The 16,305-nt window shown below is 34.3% G+C and overlaps 2 protein-coding genes across 13 annotated transcripts in view; both read left to right on the top strand.

The window, feature by feature from the left end:
• The window catches only part of LOC128223923 (CCN family member 1-like), a 301,846-nt gene extending 297,001 nt beyond the window's left edge, over positions 1–4,845 (top strand). For all 12 annotated transcript variants that reach the window (XM_052933394.1, XM_052933393.1, XM_052933404.1 and 9 more), the window contains 3 exons: positions 243–409; positions 1,514–1,719; positions 3,357–4,845. In XM_052933394.1, the coding sequence (XP_052789354.1) occupies positions 243–409; positions 1,514–1,719; positions 3,357–3,677 (694 nt within the window). In that variant the 3' untranslated portion in view covers positions 3,678–4,845. The remainder of the gene's footprint in view (positions 1–242; positions 410–1,513; positions 1,720–3,356) is intronic.
• A 6,346-nt stretch (positions 4,846–11,191) lies between these two features.
• LOC128224438 (CCN family member 5-like) overlaps positions 11,192–16,305 on the top strand; it is a gene marked incomplete at its 5' end in the record, with an annotated part of 16,619 nt that continues 11,505 nt past the window's right edge. Inside the window, 1 exon segment of the mRNA XM_052934280.1 lies at positions 11,192–11,390. Within this exon segment, the coding sequence (XP_052790240.1) occupies positions 11,192–11,390 (199 nt within the window).

The following is a 16,305-nucleotide window of genomic DNA, read 5'->3' as shown; positions in this document are numbered from 1 at the left end:
CACTTCCTCAAAACATGCCTAGAATTGTCAATGCGAGCTAGTAGGAGGCTGATTGTACATACTTTAGCGCTATAAACATGCCAGTTGTTTTCCAAACCGCTTGGTATATCATGGAGATATGCAAAACTTGTTACATATGTTTATAATAATGTACGACACCTTAATACCATGTATATTTAAAAATAATAAGGGAATTAAAATATTTTCCTATATACAAACAAAAATATAATTCTTTTTTTCAGCCGCCCGCGCCTAATGGAGGTAGCGGGTCAGTGCTGCCGCCAGTGGACGTGTGAGGGCCAAGAGCGGCGGACCGCGAGTTCCGGTTCCGGTGGCATACGACCCCGCCACATCCCTCCAGAAAAAGTCGAGCCGCCCGTTATTAAGGCACAGGCTTATACAAGATATGGTACAGCAGCTTGCAATTATGGCATAAGGATTAACGTTTAAGGAATGAATTGCGGGGTTGATGTCATTATCGGGGTATGAACGCAATTGGGATGGTCAAAGTGTGTGGAGGACTCCACGCGTACCAGCCGAATTGCGTTCATATCCTCGAAAATGACATCAATACCGCAATTCATTACTTATATTTACACCAATGTTCATTATTTCATTAAAACAACTTCTTCATTTAATAAAACCTTTTAGTTATCCTTTCTTTACCATTCTGTAAATAGATCGACCCGATGTCACAGGAAACATTTTATCAAATGACGTCACAATACCACGGGAAAAGATCAACCACTTGAAACCACTTTTAAACGTAAAATTCAAACACTTATGGCTATATTACAATTAACATATCATAGATTAACACTTTCTAAAATGTTGATTCAGTTTTAAGGAATCTGCTGACACAATACAAACAATAACAAGATAAAAAAAAATCCATGTTTAGTGTTATGCGATGAATTGCGATCCGAACATATCCGAAGATGTTGTGTCCATCGGATGATTACCTCAATTACCGAAAGGCAGTTCATTTAAGGAATGGATGTTGAGGTGTAAAAATAAACCTATGACAATATACGTAAAACGAAGTTAAAGCAGACAACTTAAATTCAACAACACAACGTCACCATACTTTTGAATGATGACATCAGTAGGCTTTATAATTTTGGCGTAAGAATGCTTTAACATATTGTAGTCTGCAGGTCTTGTAACATTTAAGAGGTTAAACAATAATTGTATGGTTACGTGTGGACTTTTTTGTGCATTACCGTGATTCGAGGTATGCGTATTTTGTGCACTACGTCATTCAATGTATAGCATGACTGATAGCACGAGAAATATAATCAATGAATGTATCACGATATAAGGCAAGTATCTAAATTGACGTCACTCTTGTACATAAAAGCGAAAGTTAGACTTATCATTGTCAAACCTCTAATGAATGAGAATATAATTGACGTCTGTGTACAATCTTACTGTATTGACGTGTAATTACACAGATAAAAATACTTAGTTTTAGAGGGTATTATTTTAAATAAGTAAATTGTTTATCTTGCAGATGCGAACGAACATAAGGCCACGTCCATCCAAAGCTCGGAGCCATCGTGTACGGTAAATGTGACGTCATGGACTCCGTGTTCCAAGACATGTGACGTAGGGGTCTCCACAAGGCGGTTACGTGACACGAATTGCAAAGAAAAGGAAGAAACTAGGTTGTGCTACTTACGTCGATGTGATGACGTCAGCAGTCCAATAAAGGCAAAGGTTTGAATGTCCTTTTGGCCAATATAAATTAATTGCTAGATTTGTTCATCTAAAAAAATAAATGGGGGCGGGGGTTTGTGATTTTCTTTTCATTTTTAGCTCGACTGTTCGAAGAATAAGGAGGGCTAAACTACTCGCCCCAGTGAAGGCGCCGGTGTCGGCGTCAGCGTCCGGTTAAAGTTTTAGGGCAAGTTGGGATTTTCTCTTATTAGTCCTATACCCTTCTTTCAATTCACTTAATACTTACACACTTGTTTAGGACCATCACAAAATGAGGTTAGATAACACATTATCCTTTATACAAATTATAGCCCCTGATTGACTTCTTTTTTAAATTTCATTTATTTCTTTTGACAGGCACATTTTTATAGTCTTAACCAGGTTATCACAAAGGGAAAACAAGTTATTAGAATGACTTGCGTCATTGTTTGTGCGGGCTGGTGAAAGGGCAGCGTCAAAGTCACCTTATATATTGAATAATTCTAGCTAGGTTAGACATAATATGATATAGTGACCAAACCTGGTATAAGAGTTTATAGAGACCTTACATGGGATTGCGTTTGAGGCCCCTAGGATCAAGGTCAAGGTCAAAGTTACTATTATTAGAAAAATTGGTTGGTATTAAATAACTTGAGTAACTTTCGATATATTGCGAGCAAACTTGGTATATATCAAGAGTTTATAGAGACCTTACATGGGATTGCGTTTGAGGCCCCTAGGATCAAGGTCAAGGTCAAAGTTACTATTATTAGAAAAATGGTTGGTATTAAATAACTTGAGTAACTTTCGACATATTGCGAGCAAACTTGGTATATATCAAGAGTTTATAGGGACCTTTAATGATATTGTATTTTGGGCCCCTGAGATTTATAATCACTGTTTACTTTTTAATTTGATATTTTATTGCTTTTAACAGGCAAATACATCAATATTGTAATCACTTCTAAATCAAAGCGGCGTAATTGAGCGCGCTGTCTTACGACAGCTCTTGATTTTTAGACAGTACCGGACCGATATTCAGATACAGACCCTAGTTCAACAGGGTTTTTTTATTTAATAGAAGTAAAGGGGCTGATAATATGGCAATCAATTTATAGTCGCATATAGGACAAATCTTCAGTATGCTTAAAGCTACACAAGATATTTATACCGAGTAAATTGTCATAAACATGTTTTAAATATAAATAGCCCCTATTGTCCAGAACTGTTGTTAGTTAACAGAATGATTAACGACATCGTTATAAACTTTTAAAATGACATATTTGACGATAAACTCAGATATTTACATAAGTAAAAGCTTTTTATGAATACTGCAGATCCGCACAAACAAGAGAAGTATCTGTGGAATTTATAGAGCAGTACAGATTTTAAAGTTGATAAAAGAGTTCTGTATAAAATTTCAAGTACATTAGCATATTAAAAAGTCCCTTAAAAACCAAGGTTACGGAATGCATCATTATGTATCGTTATAATGAATGGTTGATTAATACACGTACCTTTAGACAAAAAAACATGTTCAAAAAGATTGAAATTGATCATGGGTTTTCAAATCGGTCGAAATACCTAGTTTTTTACCTACAAACTTCATTTGGATATGGGGTTTCAAGTTTACTTAATTACTTATTTTCTGCCTATAGAAAAAAGGCTGTACTCCTACCGAACGCCTCGGTCGCCAACATATCCGGTACGCAGATTGTATCAGCGTTAAAGACTGGAACCTGAAGTTCTGCACCACGTGTAAGAAACGCCGTTGCTGCTACCCCCGGAAGGAGCGCACACGCCGTCTTGAATTCCAATGCGGAAGTAGTCGCCGTGAGACTTTCGATTTTATGTGGATTAAGAGTTGTCGCTGTGATAAACAATGCTACGAGCATGCGCCAGTTACAGGAGGAAAAGCAAAGCGGGGCAAGCGCCGACGTCGTTTCCGACAGGGATATTCGAACTACTACAAATCATGAATGTTATGTTGTTGTGCATTTATTTTGTTTTATGAATCACATAAGTAACATTTAAAACAATGATATCATTGATCTCTGGAATCTCAAAGAAAATGACTTAAATATAGCGACCATTGTCGTCAAGTGTAAGGAGATTGCGTATGACGTCATGATGGTGACGTCATATTCTTACCGAGACAAATTTCATATCAATTCAAAAGGAACTGGCTAACTCAGCTTTACCAATTTAGCTCGTTTTTGACAATTCTGAAACAGATGTATATATATAAACTAAGATATATGTATTGTCATATGTATTTTAAGAGCAGTAAGGCATCGTAATGTTTTGACGTCGAGTGAAATGTATTCACTTAAGAGCTTTATAGATAATAGTAAAAGCATAACGGTTTTTTTCCGAGCTCGCTTGACGGTCTCCACTTTGGCAGTTCGGTGAATGTACGTCCGTACGTTTGGGGATTATAAAAAACTTGGTACAAATGTTCACCATGAACAGTAGGCGTTTTCGTACTAAATTAATGTTTACGGGTCAAAGGTAAAAGTCACATTCAATGGTCGTTGGTCAAAGTTCCCTTGTATTTTTGGCTTGTCTGGGCTGTAACTTTCCAGCAAGCCTCCTCATCACCGTGAAATTCACAAGATTTCACCTCTTTATTGTATTAACACTGTATCTTATGGGGGGGGGGGTCCAGAAATTAACGAGACCCATTCAAAACGTTATAACTGATTATTTTTAGAACGTTTTCTAATAAAATAATTGTTGCAAGTAAATTCAAAACTATTCTGTTAAAAGCAACAAAAATAGACAAATGCAATTGGTATTTAGTCTTATTTTGAAGTGATGTTGATTTCACTTTCTTTATATGAGTTTTCATGTTTCGATTCGTTTTGTCTACGGTCTATTTTTTCTTGGTACACACCTGTTCAAGTCTCAACTGGCAGCTTTAATTTCTCTTTCAAAGGACCAATCTGTCGATTCTATCAAAATTTAGAAATCAATGTTTGGCCAATTTGTTCTGTATTTGTTTTATCTTGAAAGTTGCAGTACTTTTTAATAACAATAAAAAATACAAACACCAATTCCTTACCATTATTTATGTCAAAATTTACGTAGTTCGTATTAAATCCATATTCACTTAATTGTATGATGATTTTGTTTTGTTAAATATTAAAAAATGAAAACAAATCCCCTTTTTCTTTTCTCCAGTTGATTACTCACTAAAATACATGAAAGTCGTACGCTTATTGATAAAATTGTCTCGTTGCGTTTACCTTCTGCAAAAGCAGATAACCAAGTTTGTCACAATGTCATTCGCTCGAGTGCTTTACGTCAGAAAAATAACGTCCATAAGACATTCAATCAAACCTTACCTATGCAACTACTTGTAATCAATTATGCCGACACAAATAACTCTTAGAGACAAGACATTTATAGAAGACATTTTACAATATATTATGATTAATGTCATACAATGGTATATCCATGATTTACCAATCATCATTTAATATATTTCATAGCAGATGTTCATATTTTAAAGTTTTACTCGGTTCAAACATAAATATTTAACAAAAGTACATATTATTTTCATATAATTAAAAATTATATATCCAGGATTTGCACGATATCAATAAATTTGTTGTGTTTCTCAGTCTTTTAGACCCCCGCCTTTTGTTTAAACATATTTGATCGAACAAAGGTACATAGCATTTCAATATAATTACAAATTATAATTCCATTGTAATAGAATGACAAGGTAGCAAGTACTAAAGTTCCTCTCCATGAGCCTATAATTTACTTGAAATTCAAGCTGCATCTTAACAGATTTACCATTTTTACATATTTTTTATTTAATTTTCTTTGAATGAGCCATTTTTGCGTAAAACCAGTTATATGATACTGCTGACAAAAGGACAGATCGTAGATTTTTATATATCAGTTCGAAAAATTATGTTCTATGGCTTAGAGCGTACTTACGCATAAAGAAAAATGCACAAAACTTCGGTGTTGTACCATAAATATAAAAACCTGCGATCTAATTTTTGTCAGTAATCTCTTATGGTGTCCATACATTTTCACAAAAATGCGTTCGTTCCAGGCCAAAATTAATAAAAAAAGTTGTCAAAACGTTCAATCTGTGACAGTGCAGCTTTAAAGTGAAGCATTATTAAGGTTAAACTCATACAGTCATAAAAGCATATAACAAATATAATTCCAATCCTTCATTCTATATTATACTTGACATTCAAGGCAGCCATTATTTAGAACAAATATACATCTGTAAGTTATTTATCACGTTAAGAGGACCAAAATGAAAATATATATTTTTAAAAATCTTTTTGATGAAATATTAAGTCTAAATATAATGGAATACAATGAAAAAAAATATATGAAAGACAAAGATTGGAGAGAGAAGGTAGGGGAAATTATGAGTGTAACGAACAATTACTATGAAATATTTTCGTGGTATGAATAAAGCAATACACATTCCCCTTGCATAGTACCTCTTGTGATTAAATAATTTATTACTTGTCCCCTTATGTAGTTACTTTCCATTCACGCTTTAAAAATTAAACAAGTTCCTTATGATAATTGGTCATGCTGGTCTTTATACAGATGATTAATATATTTTTTAATATAAAAACTACTTCCAATTTATTTTCTAACACTTTCAAGTATATTTCCTATTTATAAATCAATTCAAAATATAACCCTACAATTACATGTTTGAACCAATGTCATTATTCCATATATATATATATATATATATATATATATATATATATATATATATATATATATATATATATATATATATATATATATATATAGTGAGCAGTTTAAAATGAAAAGGAAAGTTGAGTATGAGAAGTGTGTAACATATAACGTCTTACAAAGGATATTGAATGTTATATTTACATGAATTGAAAATCAGAAATGTCCTCCCCATGTCATGTTTACAAAGCCAAATTTGTTCATCACAGTATATTAACGACTGTGATCACTTTTTATGAAGACAATAATTGAGAACTCGTAAATCATATGATGCATACTGTGTTACAAGACGGAAATTGCTGTGCTGTTGTCATGTTTTCGTTTATTATTTTCATTGGAAAAAGATGTTAAATCCACTGAGATTCACATTGACAGGTTATGGTCACAAATAAAACGTCGGGAAATAATACAGTACTATTATACAGATATCAAGCACAATCTAAATTGATATACAGTAAAACCTCGTTATGTCGAAGTCGCTGGAACCTTGGAAAATACTTCGAGATAACCCTTTCAACTTTAAATAATACAATACTGAAAAGATTTCAGTCTGTGCTCGCTAATTTATACATATGTAATGTTCATGTTTGATTAGGATGTAAACTATTTAAGCTAATAAGCTATATATATATATATATATTGTTATATCAAAACTATGAAAAGAAAAATTAATGATTATTAAATTATGCTTTTGCCACTTCAGGTAAAGTACTTCTTCCTTATTCATAGCAAAAACTGATATAATCCTTTATGAACACCGTGTAATTTTAATATAATATTTTGAACGCCTGATATTTGGAAATTGAATGCATCAATCATATTAAAGTTTTATGTCACATAATTTTATAAAAGCTTTCACAGCAAATATGCATTAAATTACAAACGAGTGCAGTGAATCGTATATGACAAGTGCATATAAAATATGTATTTTTAATGTGCTACATTGTATTATAATAATTTATTAACATCAAATAACAAAGCTTAATGGGGACCTCCCTCCATATGTCAGCCTTTTCGACTATGACTAGCATTATCATCGAACATATATTAGAGACACGGCGAACTAGATGAACGGAAGATAACACAATGACATTAAAAACTAATAAATTATTTTGGATTTCAAAAAGTGACAGTAAAAACTCATGCAATATTTGTACTTTTTATAAAAGTAAAAAACACAAAATTAACTATTTTGTTTATTTCTTAATGACATTCATACATATTTACTTTCTCGAAACGGCCCCTATTGGTTACCTTTGCATTTTTGTTGCAACTGTGGTATTTACATTACTCTCATCAAATTATTCTTTTAAACATCTAGACGTGCCTCGCGTAAGGCATAAAATGAACGAAACTGTCCAATGTTTGTAGAGTTCTTCAAGCGTGTCCTGTTGCAAATACATTAATATTGCCTCTGATGTGAAATTGTGATGATGATGATTTGTGTATGTGAAATTGACGACTATAAGTATCTATCATGTGTTTCCGGTACGGATAGAAAATTCTTGCATACCGAACGTGTGTTTCCAGTCATGTGACCAGTGCTGGAAAAACCAATCTTACATACCCCATCTAAGGTGAGTCACGCGCAACAACGCGCCACTTCTTATTTCATCGTTACCGGCTTACGCACGTGCCCTTGGGTCGGATTTTTCTTTCCGTACCGGAAACACATGATAGATACATATTATCCGACCCGAGGGCACATGTGTAAGCCGGTAACGAGGTTTGCCGAGTTACCGACCACGCAGCGTGCCCAAGGGTCGGATTTTTCGATCCGGACCGGGAAGACATGATTGATATTTTTCTTACATATCTAAACTTATCAATTTGTGGAAAAAATGACGCAGAAAACGAACTTTTGTACAATTACACTAAAAATCGCGTTTTTTACGATAATTTATTTTCAATTTTAATTAAAAGTCTTGCAAACATATATAGTTGATTGCGCTTTATTAAAACGGCATAATATACTTTTCATAAACCATACAATAAAAGAAATAAGAAGTGTGGCGTTGTTGCGCGTGACTCATCTTACATGGGGGGGATAGGAAAATGTTTTTTCCAGCACTGGTCACATGACCGGAAACACTCGTCCGGCATGCAAGAAAAAACAAAACCGATAGGTGTTATATTTATTTTCAGCTCAACATTTTCGAAAACAAAAGAGTCGAGGTATTGTCATAGCCTTTGTGTCGTCGGAGGCATCGGAGGCGCCGTCGTCGACGGAGGTATCGTACGTGTGCAAAATATTTAACATTGGCTGTAACTTAAGTAGGCTCAAGACATTCTATCGAAACCTGAAACAAACAAAACGCACGTGTATACCAAGGCCTATAACTCTGGCTTTTAAATGTGTTCTCTTGTTCGACCTAGGGAAACACAGACAGATTATACATATAGCATCGTAAGGACTGGGGAGATATCATTCTACCCGTCAACTTTGATTAGGCTGAATTAAACAGCCATTTTCGGAGAAAATCTTTAATCATCTACCAGTCTAGAATACTGATATTCATAAAAGTTTCTATGCTAAAGGGTAATCATAAGACTGACATTTAATAAAAGCGTTCAAAACTGCTATTAAGGTTGTTAATCATATTATCAAATTAAAGTTCGCACCGTAAATTCCCCAAACCAGGTAATCGTTGTAGAATTATCAGTAATTATGTTTGGTGTCGGTAGTTAATAGTAGACTTTAGCCGATAATCAATAGGTCACATAACTTGACCAATCGTATCAACACTGCAGTTTCCGCCATTGCTGTTTATATTCAAGCTGTTTGTCGTGCTATAAAATAGCCGTTATGTAGTTATACCTTTAATATTTCCACAGGTAAATACCCATTTTCATTCTTGAATATGTCTCTCTTGTTATATCATTACGATTAAACATTTACATACATGAAATAGTATGTCACTGATCCATGATTTATATGAACCATTTTCATTGCACCTGCCTATTGTTATAAAACGTGTTAGGTAAGGAAATTCTCGTGCTCTTGTTTAACATCTAGCAATTATGGAAGCGCTTGGTGGACTTCCAAATGTCAACTTCATGTTATCAATGTTGTGTCACTTTACAGGTTTGTCTTTGTAGAAAAAAATTATATGAAATAAAACAACGGTATGTATGCATAGATATTGTAATATTATCAAAATTAGGACCATATACTTTGTTAATACAAAATGTTTAAGGGAAAACGTTTAACGGAAAATTCAGATGGTCCCAAAACGTTTCCAAAATTGTAGCTGAAAATGCGTTTTATAAAGATACATTCAAACTCAATATATATGACGTTGTTTTTAAAATTGGTTTTATATATCTTGGAAGTACTTACCAAAGAATGGTCTCCAGAAGTATTTGACCTTAAATTTAACTCCGTACATCGTAACACACTTAAAATGACCACTTCTATAAATGTATTCCTGATCAAAGAAATCAACTTTTGTAGCAATAATATATAAAGATGTGTGAATGGATCAATCTGCTTAAGGTTCTGAAAGATACGTTTTGAAATTAGTTTAACCCATCCAACCAAACCTTAATATATTTGGTCATTGTTTGGTATTTTCTAATCTCTGACTCAAATATCTCGATACATCTAGCCCCAATTTCTGAATGCAATCTTAAAGCGACGCTGATGTTTTGTAAAATGTACTTTTTTATGACGAAAGAAGAGTGGCAATCCTTTATTTATAAGTGTAAAAACTAAGATACAAAATATTACACGAAAGTAATGAAACTATGGCACTACGGAAATTTCATTTAACGACTTAACTCGATTAAAGTCTTTATCTAAAAGGCCCTAAGACGATTTAAACAAAATCTTAATCTTATTTTGAAAACAATTATTGTTCTAAAGCGTTTTAGCACAGGATTATTGGTACAGAAAACACATAATTTGCAATGAAACAGTCTAATTAAATTGCGAAATTCTGAAAGAGCGGTAATAAAATTTGGAATGTGCGATTTTTACGAGAAGTTTGCCATTAAATTAAAAACATCTGAAAAAAAGTTTAACATTTAATTTGAATCCTAGCAATGAAGACGTATTCAATGCAGAACTTTCAGTGTCTGAAACAATAACACGATCATTACACGGTATATTTTACATACAATTGATTACAAATATAATGGGAAACGTACTGCAAACAAAATTATTGCAATTGTTGAAATACTGGAGTAATAAAGAAAGGATATAACTAATATTGAGCACGCACCAAAAATGATGGCATATTAATGTGGGAGGAAGAATGCGATGGAATACAACTTTCCTTACGAAAAAAAGCGTTTCTTTAAATGTTTTGGCAGCCTTTATTCTTAACCTATTTAAACAATTACGGTAATCAACCTACTTATTTACCATAACACAAAAAAACACTCCCCAAAAGAATGCCCATATATCGGGGACTTAAATAGGGTAGGTCGAGACACTGGAAACAATATTTATATTGCATGAGCACACCACTAGGGTATCCAGGGGCGCACTGGCATCCCCACCTTAAATCGTTCAAGTTCACTTTTTATTTCAATGCACTATTTTGGACTAGAAATTGTTCAAATTTTTCTTAGGTTAATACTCTAAGGCCCCCCACTAACACTTTAATCCGAATCAATTTTGGTTCTGAGGGAGAGGTGGAAATGGAAGGTGGAGGTGTTTCAGTGCATACAATTTACTAGTTTATTTTAAAATAAATTTGCAATTTAAACGTCACTTCACTTCCGGTCTTTTCATGTATGCAGCTACCCTTGCACGTGCCCCGTCCGGGAGCTCACGTGCGTTGATGGCGTCTCTATCATGAAGGACGGTTGCGGTTGTTGCTACATGTGCGCTCACCAGCAAGGCGACTTGTGCAGCGTAAAATACGTATGTGACGTCCAACATGATCTTATCTGTGATATGTCCGTGGGTGACGTCCCTGGCACCAGCGTCTGCAAATGTAAGCGTTCATAATTTATTACGATAGTTTTAGATGAAATAAAAACAATTTTATGCTTAAGATGTTTGTGACGTCAAACATAAAATTAAATCTGATATGTCAGTGGCTGACGTCCCTGGCACCGGGGTCTGCAAATGATAGATTTCAAAATTCATTACGATCAGATAAAATAAAATATTGTAACCTTTAAGACGTCGTTGACGACAAACATGATCTCATCTGATATATATGTTGGTGACGTCCAAGGCACTGCCATTTGAAAATGGTATGTTGGTGATGTAGACTGATATAATACAGTTAGATTATAAGTATCTATCATGTGTTTCCGGTACGGATAGAAAAATCCGACCCGAGAGCACGCGCGTATGCCGGTAACGAGGCTTGCCGAGTTACCGGCCACGCAGCGTGCCCGAGGGTCGGATTTTTCGATCCGGACCGGAAAAACATGATTGATATTTTTTCTTGCATAGCTTAAATGATCAATTTGTGGAAAGAATGGCGTAGAAAACGAACTTTTGTACATTTTACCAAAAAGCGCGTGTGGCGTTGTTTACTGACGTCATAAAGCGCTTTAATTTTAAATGACTAAAAATCGCGTTTTTTAAGATTATTTATTTTCAATTTTAATTAAGTCTTGCATACATATATATTAGATTGCGCTTTATTGAAATGGCATAATATACTTTTCATAAACCATACAATAAAAGAAATAAGAATTGGCGCGTTGTTGCGCGTGACTCATCTTACATGGGGGTGTAAGATTGGTTTTTCCAGCCCTGGTTACATGACCGCAAACACACGTCCGGTATGCAAGAATATAAATCGAGTCGCCTGTGACGTCATACGTAATATTTTACTTGATGAGTCAGCTGGTGATGTCCACGGCAATGGGATCTGTGAAATTAATGTAAGCAATAACAATGTATATAGCTGTTAGAATCGATAATGTATTATAATCAAGAACGAGTATACTATTAAAACATGTAAAGTTAAATAAAGTTACAATTAATGACATAGATATGTGACGTCAAACGCAATCTCATCTTCGATTTATTCATTATAAGCGTCTCTGTGGCAAATGGAATATTTACATATGTAGTCATATTGTATTCATGCACGTTTATTTTTCTCCACAAACACATGTTTCTTTATGGGATTTTTTTTTAGAAATTTTATATAAATACTTAAGAAAGTGAAAAAAAACTATTTTGAGGCGTCTAACGAGGTATAATAGTTTTTTTTTGGAATATTTATCGAATGAGAATTCAAACTGTTAAATCCAATTACAATTGTGACAAATAGATGAGTTTAACAAAGATCAAATGAATATTTCTTTTCAGCTCAGAGGAATGAACACATTAATATCCCAATTAAAAGAGATGTAAAATTTATTTCAACTCTTGATATATGTTTAATGGTAAGAAAATCCTTTGTACAGTTTAATGAACTTGTCAGATTATCTTAGAGAATGCGAGATTAAATGATATGATATTCGATTATGAAAAAAACGATGTTTTGAATCAATATCTTTGCTATCTTAATAAGATTGAATATTTATACTACGGCAGTGATTGAGTCACGTGCCACCGCCCAATAGAACAAATACTGTTTGTTCAAAAAGGTAAAAGTGCATTGGAGTGGATTTGAACTTGATGAGAATATTAATTCAGCCAGACATAGCTAATAAATTAGATATTGCTTTAAATGGCTCTTAGATCTAAAGTAAATATGGAATATGTATCAGTTATCGAAATACATAAAGTCATTATTACAAAATTTAAGTGCATTCGGTACTAAATAAGATTTATTTTCCCAATTTAGATAATGCATTTATTCACTTGTTCAAGTGTTCGCCCACTAAAAAACGTTTGTTTTCTATTTACATGCCTAATTTTAACGACATTTTATCAACTGCGCAGCTGCTGGCTGGTTTATGAAAAGAAACATTTTCTGACTTTTATAAATGCTCTTACCTAGGAGAGACTTTCATCAATGCATTGCTACTGATGAACTCGTAGATTTTGTCTTTTTATTTATAACAGTAACGCCAATTTAATAAATGGTCTATTTATTACTGAAAATAACACCAATATAATGTTTGGTCTATTTATGCACGACAGGTACACCGATGTCATGTTTGGTCTATTTATAAATGACAGTAACACCAATGTTATGTTTGGTCTATTTATAAATGACAGTAACACCGAAGTTTGGTCTGGTCTTGCTTGGTATATTGAAAAAATGACAGTTACAACATTGTGATGCCTGGTTTATTTATAAATGACAGTAACAACAATGTGATGCCTGGTCTATTTATAAATGACAGTTACAACAATGTAATGCCTGGTCTATTTATAAATGACAGATACAACAATGTCATGCTTGGTCTATTTATAAATGACAGATACAACAATGTCATGCTTGGTATATTTATAAATGACATTTACAACAATGTGATGCCTGGTCTATTAATGACATTTAAAACAATGTGATGCCTGGTCTATTTATAAATGACAGTTACAACAATGTCATGCTTGGTCTATTTATCAATGACAGTTACAACAATGTCATGCTTGGTCTATTTATAAATGACAGATACAACAATGTCATGCTTGGTATATTTATAAATGACATTTACAACAATGTGATGCCTGGTCTATTAATGACATTTAAAACAATGTAATGCTTGGTCTATTTATAAATGACAGTTACAACAATGTCATGCTTGGTCTATTTATCAATGACAGTTACATCAATGTGATGCCTGGTCTATTTATAAATGACAGATACAACAATGTCATGCTTGGTATATTTATAAATGACAGTTACAACAATGTGATGCTTGGTCTATTTATAAATGACAGTCACAACAATGCAATTCTTGGTCTATTTATAAATGACAGTTACAACAATGTAATGTTTAATCTATTTATAAATGACAGATTCAACAATTTAATGCTTGGTCTTTATTAATGATAGTTACATCAATTTAATGTTTGGTCTATTAATAAATGACAGTTACACCAATGTAATTCTTGGCCTATTTATAAATGACAGTTAAGCTTTCGACTAAAATGTTTAGTAACGAATGGATAAAACATGTTTAAAAATATGTAATATTAAACATTATACGAGTTGTTTGATGAAACAGAATGATTTTATAAATCCAGGGGCCATGATACAGAAGCATCTTAAGTTAAAATTGTACCTTTTCCTTAAATTTAACTTTTTCCATCTGTGTTTTATTTCACAGGTAGCTTTAAGACTATAAGGTGGAAATATTGGATCGCCATTATACCTGCATCTGTGTGCTTCTTAACACGTCCCTCCTCCTTTTCCATCCGGGCTTGGGACCGGCAACGGCGGAGTTACTGTGTGTATGTGTGTGTGTGTGTGTGTGTGTGTGTGTGTGTGTGTGTGTGCTTGCGTGTATACATGGGTGCGCGGGCGTGGGTGCGTTCGTTTGCGTGCGCATACATGTGTGCGCGTGCGCGCGCGTGTGTGTGTGTGTGTGTGTGTGTGTGTGCGTGCAAGCGTTTGTGTGTGCGGCTTACAAGTATGCTTGTATTTGCTCGCGCTCGCGTGCTTGCGTTCATGCTTGCGTGCGGATGTGTGTATAAGGCGAACTTGCGTGTGTGTATAAGTCTTCTTTGAAGCATGTGTATATAAAATGGTGCAGAATATGTGTGCGAAAAAATAGTCAAACATCTAGACTAAAGATTTAAATCAAACTATTTTACCACAAAAGTTCGAGTGTAAATAAACGGTCGCTTATCAGGCAAATTACCATCAGCAGTATATCAAAACTTAATATATCTTTTAGGTCTAATATACTCGTTTAAAGCTGAACTCTCACAGTTTAAACGTTTTGACAACGTTTTTTTTATTTTTTGTCTTGGAACGAGCCATTTTTTTTTTGCGAAAATGCATGGAAACCAGTGATTTAAGACAGCGGACAAAAATCTGTTTTATATTTTTATATTTATTTTCAAAAATTGATGTTTTATGCAGTTTTCTTAAACCGTTATTGGTTGAACTCATACAACATTAATTTTCAAACGGATATATGAAAATATGCGATATGATCTTTTGTCAGCAACCTTTTATCATTGGTTTGCAGATATTTAGGCAAAAATTTGCCTTTCCAAGACAAAGAATACATAAGTTGTAAAAACGGTATATATGTGAGAGTGCAGTTTTAAACATTAATAAACATTTTATATTCTAATTATGAAACTGCAGTCATCATGGAGATGGATTAATTATCATACGTAACCCACTTCCGGTTACACCGGAAACTACAGCAATCGCGCATGCGCATGTTGGAGCTACGAAGCAGGCGATACTGCAGGAACCTGTAGTAAAGCGGCGTCGAGACGCGCCTCTGGCGGGGAATCTCCCGTATTTCCGGTTCTTTATATCTCCGTCGACAGGGACACAAAGCCGGACAGGCGAAATTTAAATTTTCCTCGTCATCGGAATTAGAAGTTGAGCTTTCACCAGAAAAAAGTGAAGCTTCCTTCAGATCATTGTCGTCTTCGTCGTCGGAATCAGAACTTCCATATGGAATATGAAAGTAATCTTCATCGTCGGATTTATATTTTCCATTAGAGGGAAGACAAGCTTCCTCGTCGTCGGAATCAGAGCTTCCATATGGAATATGAAAGGAATCTTCATCGTCGGAATCAGAACTTCTATCAGAGGAAAGGCTAGCTTCCTCGTCGTCGGAATCGCAACTGGAATTTCCGGAAATGATGTCTTCATCCGAGTCGTCAGAATCGCTGTTGGAACTTTCAGAATTTGAATCAGTGTCGTCTGATTCTGAGTTGTCTTTCGGCTCAGGAAACAGAAGGCGGACACGCACGTGGCCACAGAACCTCACATGACGACCGATCCGCTTCCGGTCGCCATCAAA

The sequence above is a fragment of the Mya arenaria genome, chromosome 17 (genome assembly GCF_026914265.1).
Source record: "Mya arenaria isolate MELC-2E11 chromosome 17, ASM2691426v1".
NCBI lineage: Eukaryota > Metazoa > Mollusca > Bivalvia > Myida > Myidae > Mya > Mya arenaria.
This window is presented reverse-complemented; position numbering and strand designations above follow the sequence as displayed.